Source organism: Coregonus lavaretus (genome assembly GCF_964263955.1).
Source record: "Coregonus lavaretus genome assembly, contig: HAP1_SCAFFOLD_315, whole genome shotgun sequence".
Lineage (NCBI taxonomy): Eukaryota > Metazoa > Chordata > Actinopteri > Salmoniformes > Salmonidae > Coregonus > Coregonus lavaretus.
The window spans coordinates 365,001-378,045 of NW_028165262.1; the positions used below are offsets into that span (position 1 = coordinate 365,001).

General features: G+C 46.4%; 1 protein-coding gene across 1 annotated transcript in view; it reads right to left on the reverse strand.

Moving 5' to 3' along the window:
* Positions 1-1,558: 1,558 nt before the first annotated feature.
* Positions 1,559-13,045, reverse strand: part of LOC311116051 (calcium and integrin-binding family member 2-like) — a 40,435-nt gene continuing 28,948 nt past the window's right edge. The window contains exons 4-6 of the mRNA XM_084191182.1: positions 9,148-9,295; positions 8,115-8,310; positions 1,559-2,882 (exon numbers count right to left, since the gene is read on the reverse strand). Coding sequence (XP_084047308.1) covers positions 2,861-2,882; positions 8,115-8,310; positions 9,148-9,295 — 366 coding nt within the window. The 3' untranslated portion in view covers positions 1,559-2,860. The remainder of the gene's footprint in view (positions 2,883-8,114; positions 8,311-9,147; positions 9,296-13,045) is intronic.

A 13,045-nucleotide genomic window follows, 5' to 3' on the forward strand; every position in this document is an offset into this window, starting at 1 on the left:
TTAACGACCGACTGCACCACACGACCGACTGCACCACACGACCGACTGCACCACACGACCGACGGTACCACACGACCGACTGCACCACACGACCGACTGCACCACACGACCGACTGCACCACACGACCGACGGCACCACACGACCGACTGCACCACACGACCGACGGCACCACACGACCGACTGCACCACACAACCGACGGCACCACACGACCGACTGCACCACACGACCGACTGTACAACACGACCTACTGCACAACACAACCGACGGCACCACACGACCGACTGCACCACACGACCGACTGCACAACACGACCGACTGCACCACACGACCGACGGCACCACACGACCGACTGCACCACACGACCGACTGCACCACACGACCGACTGCACCACACGACCGACGGCACCACACGACCGACTGCACCACACGACCGACGGCACCACACGACCGACTGCACCACACGACCGACGGCACCACACGACCGACTGCACCACACGACCGACTGTACAACACAACCTACTGCACCACACGACCGACTGTACAACACGACCTACTGCACAACACGACCGACTGCACAACACGACCGACTGCACAACACAACCGACTGCACAACACGACCGACTGCACCACACGACCGACTGCACCACAAGACCGACTGCACCACAAGACCGACTGCACCACAAGACCGACCGGAAGAAACAGTTGAATGGTTGGAATGATTCCCTCTCACCTCCCTATTCCTCGGCTGCATCCCCATAGTGCTCTGGTCAACAGTAGTGCACTATATAGGGATTAGGGTGCCATTTGTAGTGCACTATATAGGGATTAGGGTGCCATTTGTAGTGCACTATATAGGGATTAGGGTGCCATTTGGGACACAGGACTCTTCATCTTCCTTCATGGATTCTCGTCTCTTTGGCTAGTTATTACGCACCTCCCAAGGATAAATCTATTATGTTCAAGAGCGCCACTGTTGAAAACCACCTACTGTCTAGTGTCTACATTCAAACGACTGTCCATTTCTACTAGGTTGGCTTGACTACAGGGTTGGGGGTGCAACATGATGTCCCCATCTGGTCTTTAATAGACAGTGTAGGTTTCAGTCCAGGGAGATTTAGTGGAGTGTGTCTTGGTGATATCTTATTCCCTAGCCATAATGTTAATGCGCGCATAACACTGGCCGCATGGATAACTCACGGAAGATACATTTACGGCGGGCTTTAACATTTTCGCATTAATAGCATCTTTAACAAGGCCTTGGACAGGGCGCTGGCATTAATTGAAAAATCATTCTTAATCAAACTTCAAAGAAGAAAACGAGCCAAGATGAAATATTATATAGTTGGTTTGAAAAGGATATTTAGTTTGGGCAAACTACTAGAGCGTTTACAGAGGAACTTGATGCAGCCATGCAGATTGGGCACATCATTTGTCATCTTTAGCTAGTTTCATTTTTAGCTCAAGTTAATGTTGCAAGTAAAATGTTATTCCCCAAGGTTGACAGGAAATACCAGGAGAAACAATAACATCTTTCAAAAGAAGGTTCATTAAACATTGAAGCAACAGAAAATTCATTTAATCAAGTCTAGACAAATGTTCCATCATATGAAATACTGAAAACGTTTATTTTTTCTTAAGTGAAGTTAACGCCGTTATATCAAGTTGAGAGGCAGAAATAGGTATCAAAGCATAACATAATGGAAGAGCCGATGAGACAGAGAATGGAGCCCTTCCTTCAACTGCAGAACAGTTAGGTAACATTATGATCAGTGGTGTAGTGAAGGGGGAAACGCACGGGGAAGCGCACCTTTCGTACTTTGTGCCGAGCGTTTTTTTTAACCCACCTTTTTGCAGGGAAATATAAAGAGCATTGAAAGCACAGGGAGAGTTACTTTACTCACCGCAGACGGAGATCAGCGTTTCCCCCCCATCACCTATTGGTTATTTACCACTACATCACAGGTTCTGATTGTCATCGTGTTCCAGCAAATACTCAGCACTATACTGGAGTGTAAAATAAAAATCTATTTTGCAATTTATGTAACACTCATGCACTTCGTAAAGATATATTGCATAGCTCTTCAACTGTTTCTGTCCCTTGGTGCTAAAACTGTGCTTGTAATACTTCGTACACTATATATCCTACTTTCTTTTCCGCCGTACACGTCAGACAGAAAATATCTTGTTGTTCGATACGCTTCCACATTGTTGTCAGTCAGAGTCCATTCAATGCATACACTTGAAAAGGTTTAGGTCAGTTCGAAGAAAAAAAGAAAAAAAAATCTGCAAAAGTCCTAAACTTCTAGAAAACTCCTTACGGGTTGTGTAGTGGCTAAGCCCTACAGGTATCAAAATTAGCCCCTCGTTGTACATCAGTTCATTTTCTAGCTCCATTTGGAGTTACAATTGATTATAAGAGAAAACAATCATGCATTAATGATCTTCTCTTCCGAAATGGAAATGTCTTGTGGTCGATAACGTCCTTCCTATTGAACATGAGTTGGCAAAAAGGCCTGTGCTTCCGAGAAAAAAATCCCCCCCCCCCCCCCCCCCGGGTCCATATTCCTGCAGCTGAAGCCAAACTTTGTTCCACTTTAAATGTGATATTTTGTAAAAAAAAAAAAAACATCGCATCGATCGAAGATAGACTTGGGAAAGATAAGACTTCTCTACTAACGTGTTGGTAGGCACTGTGCTGTACTGAGGTTGAGGTCAGGGGGGTCATTCTGCTGTGGGCGGGGCCACAGAGACTTTGGGAGGAGTCTTCAGGGATGACATCATCAGACGAACCAGAAAGTGACCCCATTCGTCTTCTCCGTCTTCCATTGGTGTCTCGTCGTGGGCGTGGTTACATCATCTCAGATCCGTAGGTGGAACGTGCTGGAAATGGAAATGAAGCACAACACACAGACATACTAAGTCACAGATACAGTAGCTAGTTAGTTAGTTCATTACACAGCTGCATTTACAACAGACGGCATGGGACACCATGGACTCATCCCAAAAAGAAGAAAAAGAATGTGAGGTCTAAAACATGTAATAATAAACATTGATTTTGGAGTGAAGTATCACTTTAACCAGGGGCTGTCTATGATGCAAGTCATTTTGTCAACAGTGGAAGTGGTCTGCTGTTAGAAGTGTTGTCCCCTTATCAACAATAGATACAGTATATCTGCTGACTGGAGACATCCAGCATGACTAACTGGATCTCCCTTTATAAACGTCTGACAGATTCATTCCTGCCATTATTTCACAACTCTCCTCTCCTCTCCTCTCCTCTCCTCTCCTCTCCTCTCCTCTCCTCTCCTCTCCTCTCCTCTCCTCTCCTCTCCTCTCCTCTCCTCTCCTCTCCTCTCCTCTCCTGTTCATATGCATCGTGTCCCACTCCGGCTGACTTTCAGTTTCAGCTGAGACGTCCAAAAGCCATTTTTTTTGTTGTGTGAGTGAGAAATGGGCTCTTTCCCGAGGAGAGAATCACAGAACAGAACAGAACAGGTCCGCATCCCAAATGGCACCCTATTCCATACATAAGGCTCGCGCCCTGGTCAAAAGTAGTGCACTATATAGGGAATAGGGTGCCGTTTTGAGCCGCAGCCCCAGCCAGAGCTGTAATACTCCCATTAACCTACAACAGTACTACTCTGCTGCTAATAGAGCTACGTAGAGTGACATAGAGCCACTGTACTGACATTTTTACAAGGCTTGGCCCCGTGAACTAGTAACCAATGTCTCATTGGACCGCGGCTCGGATGACAGCATGATACTGTAACGATGACTTTTTACCCTGCCAAAGATGGAAAATGACAATATTTTGCATGAAGTAATATTAAAGTAGAGAGGGGCCTGCAGGGTCATCCAGACAGGGTATACATCTAATGGCCTGGGGAGATGGACATGAATCCATTACATCTAATGGCCTGGGGAGATGGACATGAATCCATTACATCTAATGGCCTGGGGAGATGGCCATGAATCCATTACATCTAATGAGCTGGGGAGATGGACATGAATCCATTACATCTAATGGCCTGGGGAGATGGCCATGAATCCATTACATCTAATGGCCTGGGGAGATGGACATGAATCCATTACATCTAATGAGCTGGGGAGATGGACATGAATCCATTACATCTAATGGCCTGGGGAGATGGACATGAATCCATTACATCTAATGGCCTGGGGAGATGGCCATGAATCCATTACATCTAATGGCCTGGGGAGATGGACATGAATCCATTACATCTAATGAGCTGGGGAGATGGCCATGAATACATTACATCTAATGAGCTGGGGAGATCTGACTGTTGTCCTTAACAGGTATTCTAATACGGAGTGGCTGCAGATCTGACTGTTGTCCTTAACAGGTATTCTATTCACAACAATGTGTGTCTAAAGTAGAGGTAAATGAACTTGATACGGATCTTCAGCTCTGGGGAAAAGGGATCCAGGGGTCTGTACGGGGGTGGGACGGGGTGGTTACCAACGGATCCACAGCCTCCGCCATTCTAATAGGGCATCAGGCCGGTCAGAGTATTATCAGGCCGGTCAGAGTATTATCAGGCCGGTCAGAGTATTATCAGGCCGGTCAGAGTATTATCAGGCCGGTCAGAGTATTATCAGGCCTGTCAGAGTATTATCAGGCCGGTCAGAGTATTATCAGGCCAGTCAGAGTATTATCAGGCTAGTCAGAGTATTATCAGGCCGGTCAGAGTATTATCAGGCCAGTCAGAGTATTATCAGGCCGGTCAGAGTATTATCATGCCGGTCAGAGTATTATCAGGCCGGTCAGAGTATGATCAGGCCGGTCAGAGTATGATCAGGGGGGGCCAGTATGAAAAATAAAAAATTAATAATGTATGCACTCACTAACTGTAAGTCGCTCTGGATAAGAGTGTCTGCTAAATGACTAAAATGTAAATGTAAATGTAAATCAGGCCGGTCAGAGTATTATCAGGCCGGTCAGAGTATTATCAGGCCGGTCAGAGTATTATCAGGCCAGTCAGAGTATTATCAGGCCGGTCAGAGTATTATCAGGCCGGTCAGAGTATTATCAGGCCGGTCAGAGTATTATCAGGCCTGTCAGAGTATTATCAGGCCGGTCAGAGTATTATCAGGCCAGTCAGAGTATTATCAGGCTAGTCAGAGTATTATCAGGCCGGTCAGAGTATTATCAGGCCAGTCAGAGTATTATCAGGCCGGTCAGAGTATTATCAGGCCGGTCAGAGTATTATCAGGCCAGTCAGAGTATGATCAGGCCGGTCAGAGTATGATCAGGGGGGGCCAGTATGAAAAATAAAACATTTATAATGTATGCACTCACTAACTGTAAGTCGCTCTGGATAAGAGTGTCTGCTAAATGACTAAAATGTAAATGTAAATGTAAATCAGGCCGGTCAGAGTATTATCAGGCCGGTCAGAGTATTATCAGGCCGGTCAGAGTATTATCAGGCCGGTCAGAGTATTATCAGGCCGGTCAGAGTATGATCAGGGGGGGCCAGTATGAAAAATAAAAAATTAATAATGTATGCACTCACTAACTGTAAGTCGCTCTGGATAAGAGCGTCTGCTAAATGACTAAAATGTAAATGTAAATGTAAATCAGGCCGGTCAGAGTATTATCAGGCGGGTCAGAGTATTATCAGGCGGGTCAGAGTATTATCAGGCCGGTCAGAGTATTATCAGGCCAGTCAGAGTATTATCAGGCCGGTCAGAGTATTATCCGGCCGGTCAGAGTATTATCAGGCCAGTCAGAGTATTATCAGGCCAGTCAGAGTATTATCAGGCGGGTCAGAGTATTATCAGGCCGGTTAGAGTATTATCAGGCCGGTCAGAGTATTATCAGGCCGGTCAGAGTATTATCAGGCCGGTCAGAGTATTATCAGGCCGGTCAGAGTATTATCAGGCCGGTCAGAGTATTATCAGGCCGGTCAGAGTATTATCAGGCCGGTCAGAGTATTATCAGGCCGGTCAGAGTATTCTAAAGATACTGACAGGTTGTCTAAGGATGGAAGATAAAAACCGCCATGTCAATACTGCAATGACATGGTTCTAATACAAGTCTATTAGGAGGGCAGGTCTGGGAGAGATCGAGGCTGGAGGAGAGTCCATCTGCATAGGAGCATCTACTATGGCAGCCCAATTCTGATCTTTTGCCCAATTATTGTCAAAATATCTGATCTGATTGGTCAAAAGACCAACTAGTGACAAAAGGATCAGGATTGCGCTGCCTGTGTAAACCAGGTGTGTTTGTGTGTATGTTTTACGTCTGTTCGTATCTTTTTACTGTAAGCCAAAATGCCAAAAGACACATTTCCCATTCTGTGTAAACAACGGACAAGTCTATCAGCTAGCATGCTAGTAGATACCCATATACTTCCAGTCATTGCGCTGACGCTAGTTAGCATTGGCTCGTGAAACTACCTCTAACTTCCTTCATCCTGGACGCAGAGACATAAAAATGGTATCCACAAGTTCATCTGACTCTGGGGAAGTAGATAAATGTAAATGTCTATAACAGCATTCACTCCCCAGACACCTGTTACAGGCAGAAGGAGACATGTTGTTGTTTATCTCTGTTTATGTCTTACAGAGCCATCATGTTTATCTGTCACGGTCTCTGGTTACAGGCAGCATCCTGCCACAAGCCTGACCTGGTTGCCACGGCAACACGCTCCACCAATAAACCATGGAAACCAGGAAGAGTTCAAGCCAATCTACAGCCGGCCCCGTGTGATTGACAGATTTACGGGCCATATCATTGGCCAGCTAAATCAAGCTCTCTGGAATGGAATAGGAGAGGTTTTTAGTAGCCAGTTCTTTCCGCCTGGTTTTGGCTCTCAAATGAAAATGATTTACAACACTGTTGATAGATTGATTGGTCCGCAGTAAAAAAGGCTCTGATCAAGCACTATTGGTTCTCTCTCTCCGTGTTTAATCTCAGCCTGAAAGCAGCCGTATGCAGAGCGGCAGAAGTTATCTCTGTCTGAAAGCAGCAGTATGCAGAGCAGCAGAAGTTATCTCTGTCTGAAAGCAGCATTATGCAGAGCAGCAGAAGTGATCTCTGTCTGAAAGCAGCATTATGCAGAGCAGCAGAGGTTATCTCTGTCTGAAAGCAGCATTATGCAGAGCAGCAGAAGTTATCTCTGTCTGAAAGCAGCATTATGCAGAGCAGCAGAAGTTATCTCTGTCTGAAAGCAGCATTATGCAGAGCAGCAGAAGTTATCTCTGTCTGAAAGCCACATTATGCAGAGCAGCAGAAGTTATCTCTGTCTGAAAGCAGCATTATGCAGAGCAGCAGAAGTGATCTCTGTCTGAAAGCCACATTATGCAGAGCAGCAGAAGTTATCTCTGTCTGAAAGCAGCATTATGCAGAGCAGCAGAAGTTATCTCTTTCTGAAAGCAGCATTATGCAGAGCAGCAGAAGTTATCTCTGTCTGAAAGCAGCCGTATGCAGAGCAGCAGAAGCTATCTCTGTCTGAAAGCAACATTATGCAGAGCAGAACATAGAGGTCCACTCACTAGAAGATTCTGCTGTGCTCAGTCTGGCAGAAAGACAGCTTTTCTGTTGTACCCTAAAACCCTGCATCCATAGTTTGATAAACAAGACCGTGCTAGCCTTGGCATCTGAGCTAAAGCCTTGGCATTATTTCTTAACGTCTCTAGGTAAGATTCCTTATCACACACTAGCCTGACTCACCAAACCACCTCCATCACATTATACACTAGCCTGCCTCACCAAACCACCTCCATCACATTATACACTAGCCTGCCTCACCAAACCACCTCCATCACATTATACACTAGCCTGACTCACCAAACCACCTCCATCACATTATACACTAGCCTGACTCACCAAACCACCTCCATCACATTATACACTAGCCTGACTCACCAAACCATCTCCATCACATTATACACTAGCCTGCCTCACCAAACCACCTCCATCACAGTATACACTAGCCTGACTCACCAAACCACCTCCATCACATTATACACTAGCCTGACTCACCAAACCACCTCCATCACATTATACACTAGCCTGACTCACCAAACCACATGACTCATACCCCCTTCGTGATCCAACACGTCTCCTTTTACCCCATTAACATGTACCTTAGAAAGTCTGGAGCTTTGGAGATCATGTTCTCAAAGTCAGAGAAGGAGAGCTTGCTGTCTCCGTCCAGGTCCGCCTCCTCCATGGCCTTGCTACAGACCAGGTTGACCTCTTCGGGGGTCAGCTCTCCTTTAGTCAGCCGGTTCAACGTCTTCTCCAGGTCCTCCTTACACAGGAAGTTATCCACGTTGAAATCTGGCACACAGGAAGAGGAAGAGATTAAAAACAATGGGTGAAAGGAAAATTAAGAGATTAAAAAATGGTTTGAATGGCGCAGGACAGAATGGGTTGGAAGCAGTTTGCCGATGGCCTTTGTTCCACAAGGAATTCAAAAAGCATAACTAAATAAGTAACTAAATTAGTAACTAACCAAGTAACCTACCAGTTAACTAACCAAGTAACTATCCAAATAACTAAATAAGTAACTAACCAAGTAACTAAATAAGTAACTAGGTAAGCAAGATAAAACAGAGTGAGTACGAGTCAGATTCCTAGTTGTCATCATGGCTCTGGTGCTATGAGTACTTGTATAACAAAACAAACAAACATACAGACAGACACTCAGACACTCAGACAGACAGAGAGAAGACAGACAGACAGAAGACAGACAGACACTCAGACAGACAGAAGACAGACAGACAGACAGACACTCAGACAGAAGACAGACAGAAGACACTCAGACAGACAGACCTAAAGACAGACAGACAGACAGACAGACAGACAGAAGACACTCAGACAGACAGACAGACAGACAGAAGACACTCAGACAGACAGACAGACCTAAAGACAGACAGACAGACACTCAGACAGACAGACAGACAGACAGACCTAGACAGACCGACAGACAGACATTCAGACCGACAGACAGACAGACACTCAGACAGACAGACAGACAGACAGACCTAAAGACAGACAGATAGACAGACAGACAGACCTAAAGACAGACAGACAGACCTACAGACAGACAGACAGAATAAACACACTCTCAGACAGTGACTCCATAGGAGACATACTAGTCTACTCGGTACTAACCATAGATTTTAAAAGCGTATATGGTCTTCAGTTCTCTTGGAGCTGTTTCACAGAGAGCTGAGAACATGTCTACAAAGTCGTTGAAGCTCAAGTTGCCTTGTCCGTCCTCAGAGAAGACTTCCACGATGCGGTTTCTGAAAGGGTTCTCCTGTATAGGTATGAAGGAGCACAGGGACAGGAACAGTCTGAGTCAGTACTGTATGCAGGGCATTATGGGTATCGTAGTAGATCGTGAGTGAGTCAGTACTGTTACCGGGGCATTATGGGTATCGTAGTAGATCATGAGTGAGTCAGTACTGTTACCGGGGCATTATGGGTATTATAGTAGATCATGAGTGAGTCAGTACTGTTACCGGGGCATTATGGGTATTGTAGTAGATCATGCTACAGGTACTACTAAGACGAATATGGAGTCTCAACCATGACTGAAATGTAAATCGATGTAAAGTGCTGTGTCCCATTCTACTGTGTCTGTTTCCCACTATGGCCGATCTTTATGAGGTCAGTAGGTGACAGAACAGCCCCAGACATCACACAGTGCAGAAGTTTGGTAACAGAATGACAGCACCAACAGCACAAACCGTCATTCTGTTACCATACTCTGCATCTGCACTGTTCAAGTAAAGGTGTTTTTGTCAAAATCTTCTGTGGAAATTGTTAAAAGTAGTCCTTGTGCATAGAGTTGTACGGTTTGTTTAACTTTGCAATTTTTGTTTGACATACATTTTAAATTGAAAAATCTCAGCATCATTCTGTTAGTGGAATTGCCCTCAATCATCTTAAAAGCCTTTTTAAACCTAAAAGCACCAACTGGGGTCATTTTAGAACCCAAATTGGTAATGACAAGCAGCAACACTTTTAATTTGATTAACCTTTTGTAGCACAAGTAAATGGTTTAAATTCCCCAAAAGAAGCGTATATTTTTAACTGTTCACAGACTTATAGTCATAAATTGAAGTTTCAAAATAGACGTTTATGTATGTGTTGATATTCTGATCAATTTCCCCCATCGCCAAATGTTATGAACATTTGTCTGCTATTAATTCAAAGTGTTGTGTTTCTGTGATACTCAAGAGGCTGAGAAATTGGCGACATCCCGGTACGACCTAAGATGGCCACCGATATGGGCGACATCCCGGTACGACCTAAGATGGCCACCGATATGGGCGACATCCCGGTACGACCTAAGATGGCCACCGATATGGGCGACATCCCGGTACGACCTAAGATGGCCACCGATATGGGCGATATCCCGGTACGACCTAAGATGGCCACCGATATGGGCGACATCCCGGTACGACCTAAGATGGCCACCGATATGGGCGACGGTGCCATCAGACCACTAGCTCTTCCTTTGGAACGCTATGAGCTATCAACTCAGTTCCAATTAAGTTTGACTTGGTATAGAGACATTGACTGGAAGCTAAATATGTATTTACATTTGAATAACATGTGTTCTTTTTTAGTTGTAGGTGCTGCCACGCCCCTCAGGGGCTAAATCTGGGGTGGCTCCACATCTATATATCTTCAGGGTACATACATCTACCTCTGTACCAAATGTGGTGCTTTTATCACAAAGTGCACTATTGAGTCAGCATTTTCAGCTTCACTGCACCACTAGTATACAAAAGAGAGATTGTTTCATTCCTCCATATTAACACAGAAATCATGGTAAATGCTGTTTTTTTTTTTTTTGTCAGCAATTAGTTGCTTGACAAAGTCCTTTCAGAAAGATTTTTTAAAAAGGGGTCAACATTTACCCCTGTTGGCGCTTTGAAGGTTAACGCTACCTAACGCACATGAGCTCACACACACATGCATGTACACATGCGCACACACACACACACACACACACACACACACACACACACACACACACACACACACACACACACACACACACACACACACACACACACACACACACACACACACAAACACACACACACACTACTCTATGTCCCATTCATTAGCTAGATCAGGGTACAGTACACAGCAGTGTCTCTGGGTCCTGTTCTAAATCAACCCACGGCATCCTGGGGGCTGGGTTAAGCTAGGCTAATTAATGCAGACATCTGTGCAGGTGAGGCGTCGATTTACGACCTGGTGGCCTTTGGGCGACCATTTTGGCTCTGCCTGTTGTCAGAGGACCATCATTCACCGCTGAACGGGCCCCCGGTCGCTGGGAGCTTTACGCCCCTGTTACTGGTACCGTGACTGTGTCCCACTCCCAAATGGTACCCTGTCCCCCCCCCCCCCCCCACCATAGAGCTCTGGTCAAAAGTAGTGCACTATGTAGGGAATAGGGTGCCATTTGGGATGCAGTTAATGTCTCTAGTATGAATGGGTTACAGATACTCCCTCTACACCCGTCCCCTCCCCATGGGGAACATGTTCGAGATGTTATAGCGCCATTAGAGGGTTCTGTGAAGTGACGTGTGAATGATCCACAGAGGATGGAGGGGTGTTGTTCAGTCTATTGCCAGTGATTCGCTAGGCTCTGATGTTATCGGTATTGGAAAAGCCATACAATATTTGGTTACATAAAGACTGATTTATGCTCCCAACAGTATAATGAATGCTGCAACGGTAGCCCAACCAATATTCTACAGTATGTTTACTGAGCATTGTGTGATTACAGATCATGATTTATTAAAAGAAGAACTCAGACGACCAATCTGACTATTTTTCAAACGATGCAAGAAAAATAAAAGTGGCATGATTTCTTAAAACTCACATGAAAAATCTTATGTCACTGTTTCTCTGTAAGTTGCTTGACTCAACAAAATCACCATAGACTGAGTCCCTGTTCTCTCTCTCCTCTGTTTAAATGACCCTGTCGGTCTGTGCATGGGCTCTGGTGAGTGGGCTGTGCACTGCCGGGCTAGCTGGATGGAGGGATGGAGGGATGGAGGGATGGAGGGATGGAAGGATGGAGGGATGGAGAGATGGAGGGATGGAGGGGTAGAAGGATGGAGGGATGGAGGGATGGAAGGATGGAGGGATGGAGGGATGGAAGGATGGAGGGATGGAGGGATGGAGAGATGGAGGGATGGAGGGATGGAAGGATGGAGGGATGGAGGGATGGAAGGATGGAGGGATGGAGGGATGGAGAGATGGAGGGATGGAGGGATGGAGGGATGGAGAGATGGAGGGATGGAAGGATGGAGGGGTAGAGGGATGGAGGGATGGAAGGATGGAGGGATGGAGGGATGGAGGGATGGAAGGATGGAGGGATGGAGGGGTAGAGGGATGGAGGGATGGAAGGATGGAGGGATGGAAGGATGGAAGGATGGAGGGGTAGAGGGATGGAGGGATGGAGGGATGGAAGGATGGAGGGATGGAGGGGTAGAGGGATGGAGGGATGGAGGGATGGAAGGATGGAGGGATGGAGGGATGGAGGAATGGAGGGATGGAGGGATGGAGGGAAGGAGGGATGGAGGGGTAGAGGGATGGAGGAAAGGAGGGATGGAGAGATGGAGGGATGGAGGGATGGAGGGATGGAGGGATAGATAGATGGAGGGATGGAGGGATGGAGGGATGGAGGGGTAGAGGGATGGAGGGAAGGAGGGAAGGAGGGATGGATGGAGGGATGGAGGGAAGGAGGGATGGAGGGATGGAGGGATGGAGGGATGGAAGGATGGAGGGATGGAGGGATGGAGAGATGGAGGGATGGAAGGATGGAGGGATGGAGGGATGGAGGGATGGAGGGATAGAAGGATGGAGGGATGGAGGGATGGAGGGGTAGAGGGATGGAGGGATGGAGGGATGGAAGGATGGAGGGATGGAGGGATGGAAGGATGGAGGGGTAGAGGGATGGAGGGATGGAGGGATGGAGGGATGGAAGGATGGAGGGGTAGAGGGATGGAGGGATGGAGGGATGGAGGAATGGAGGGAT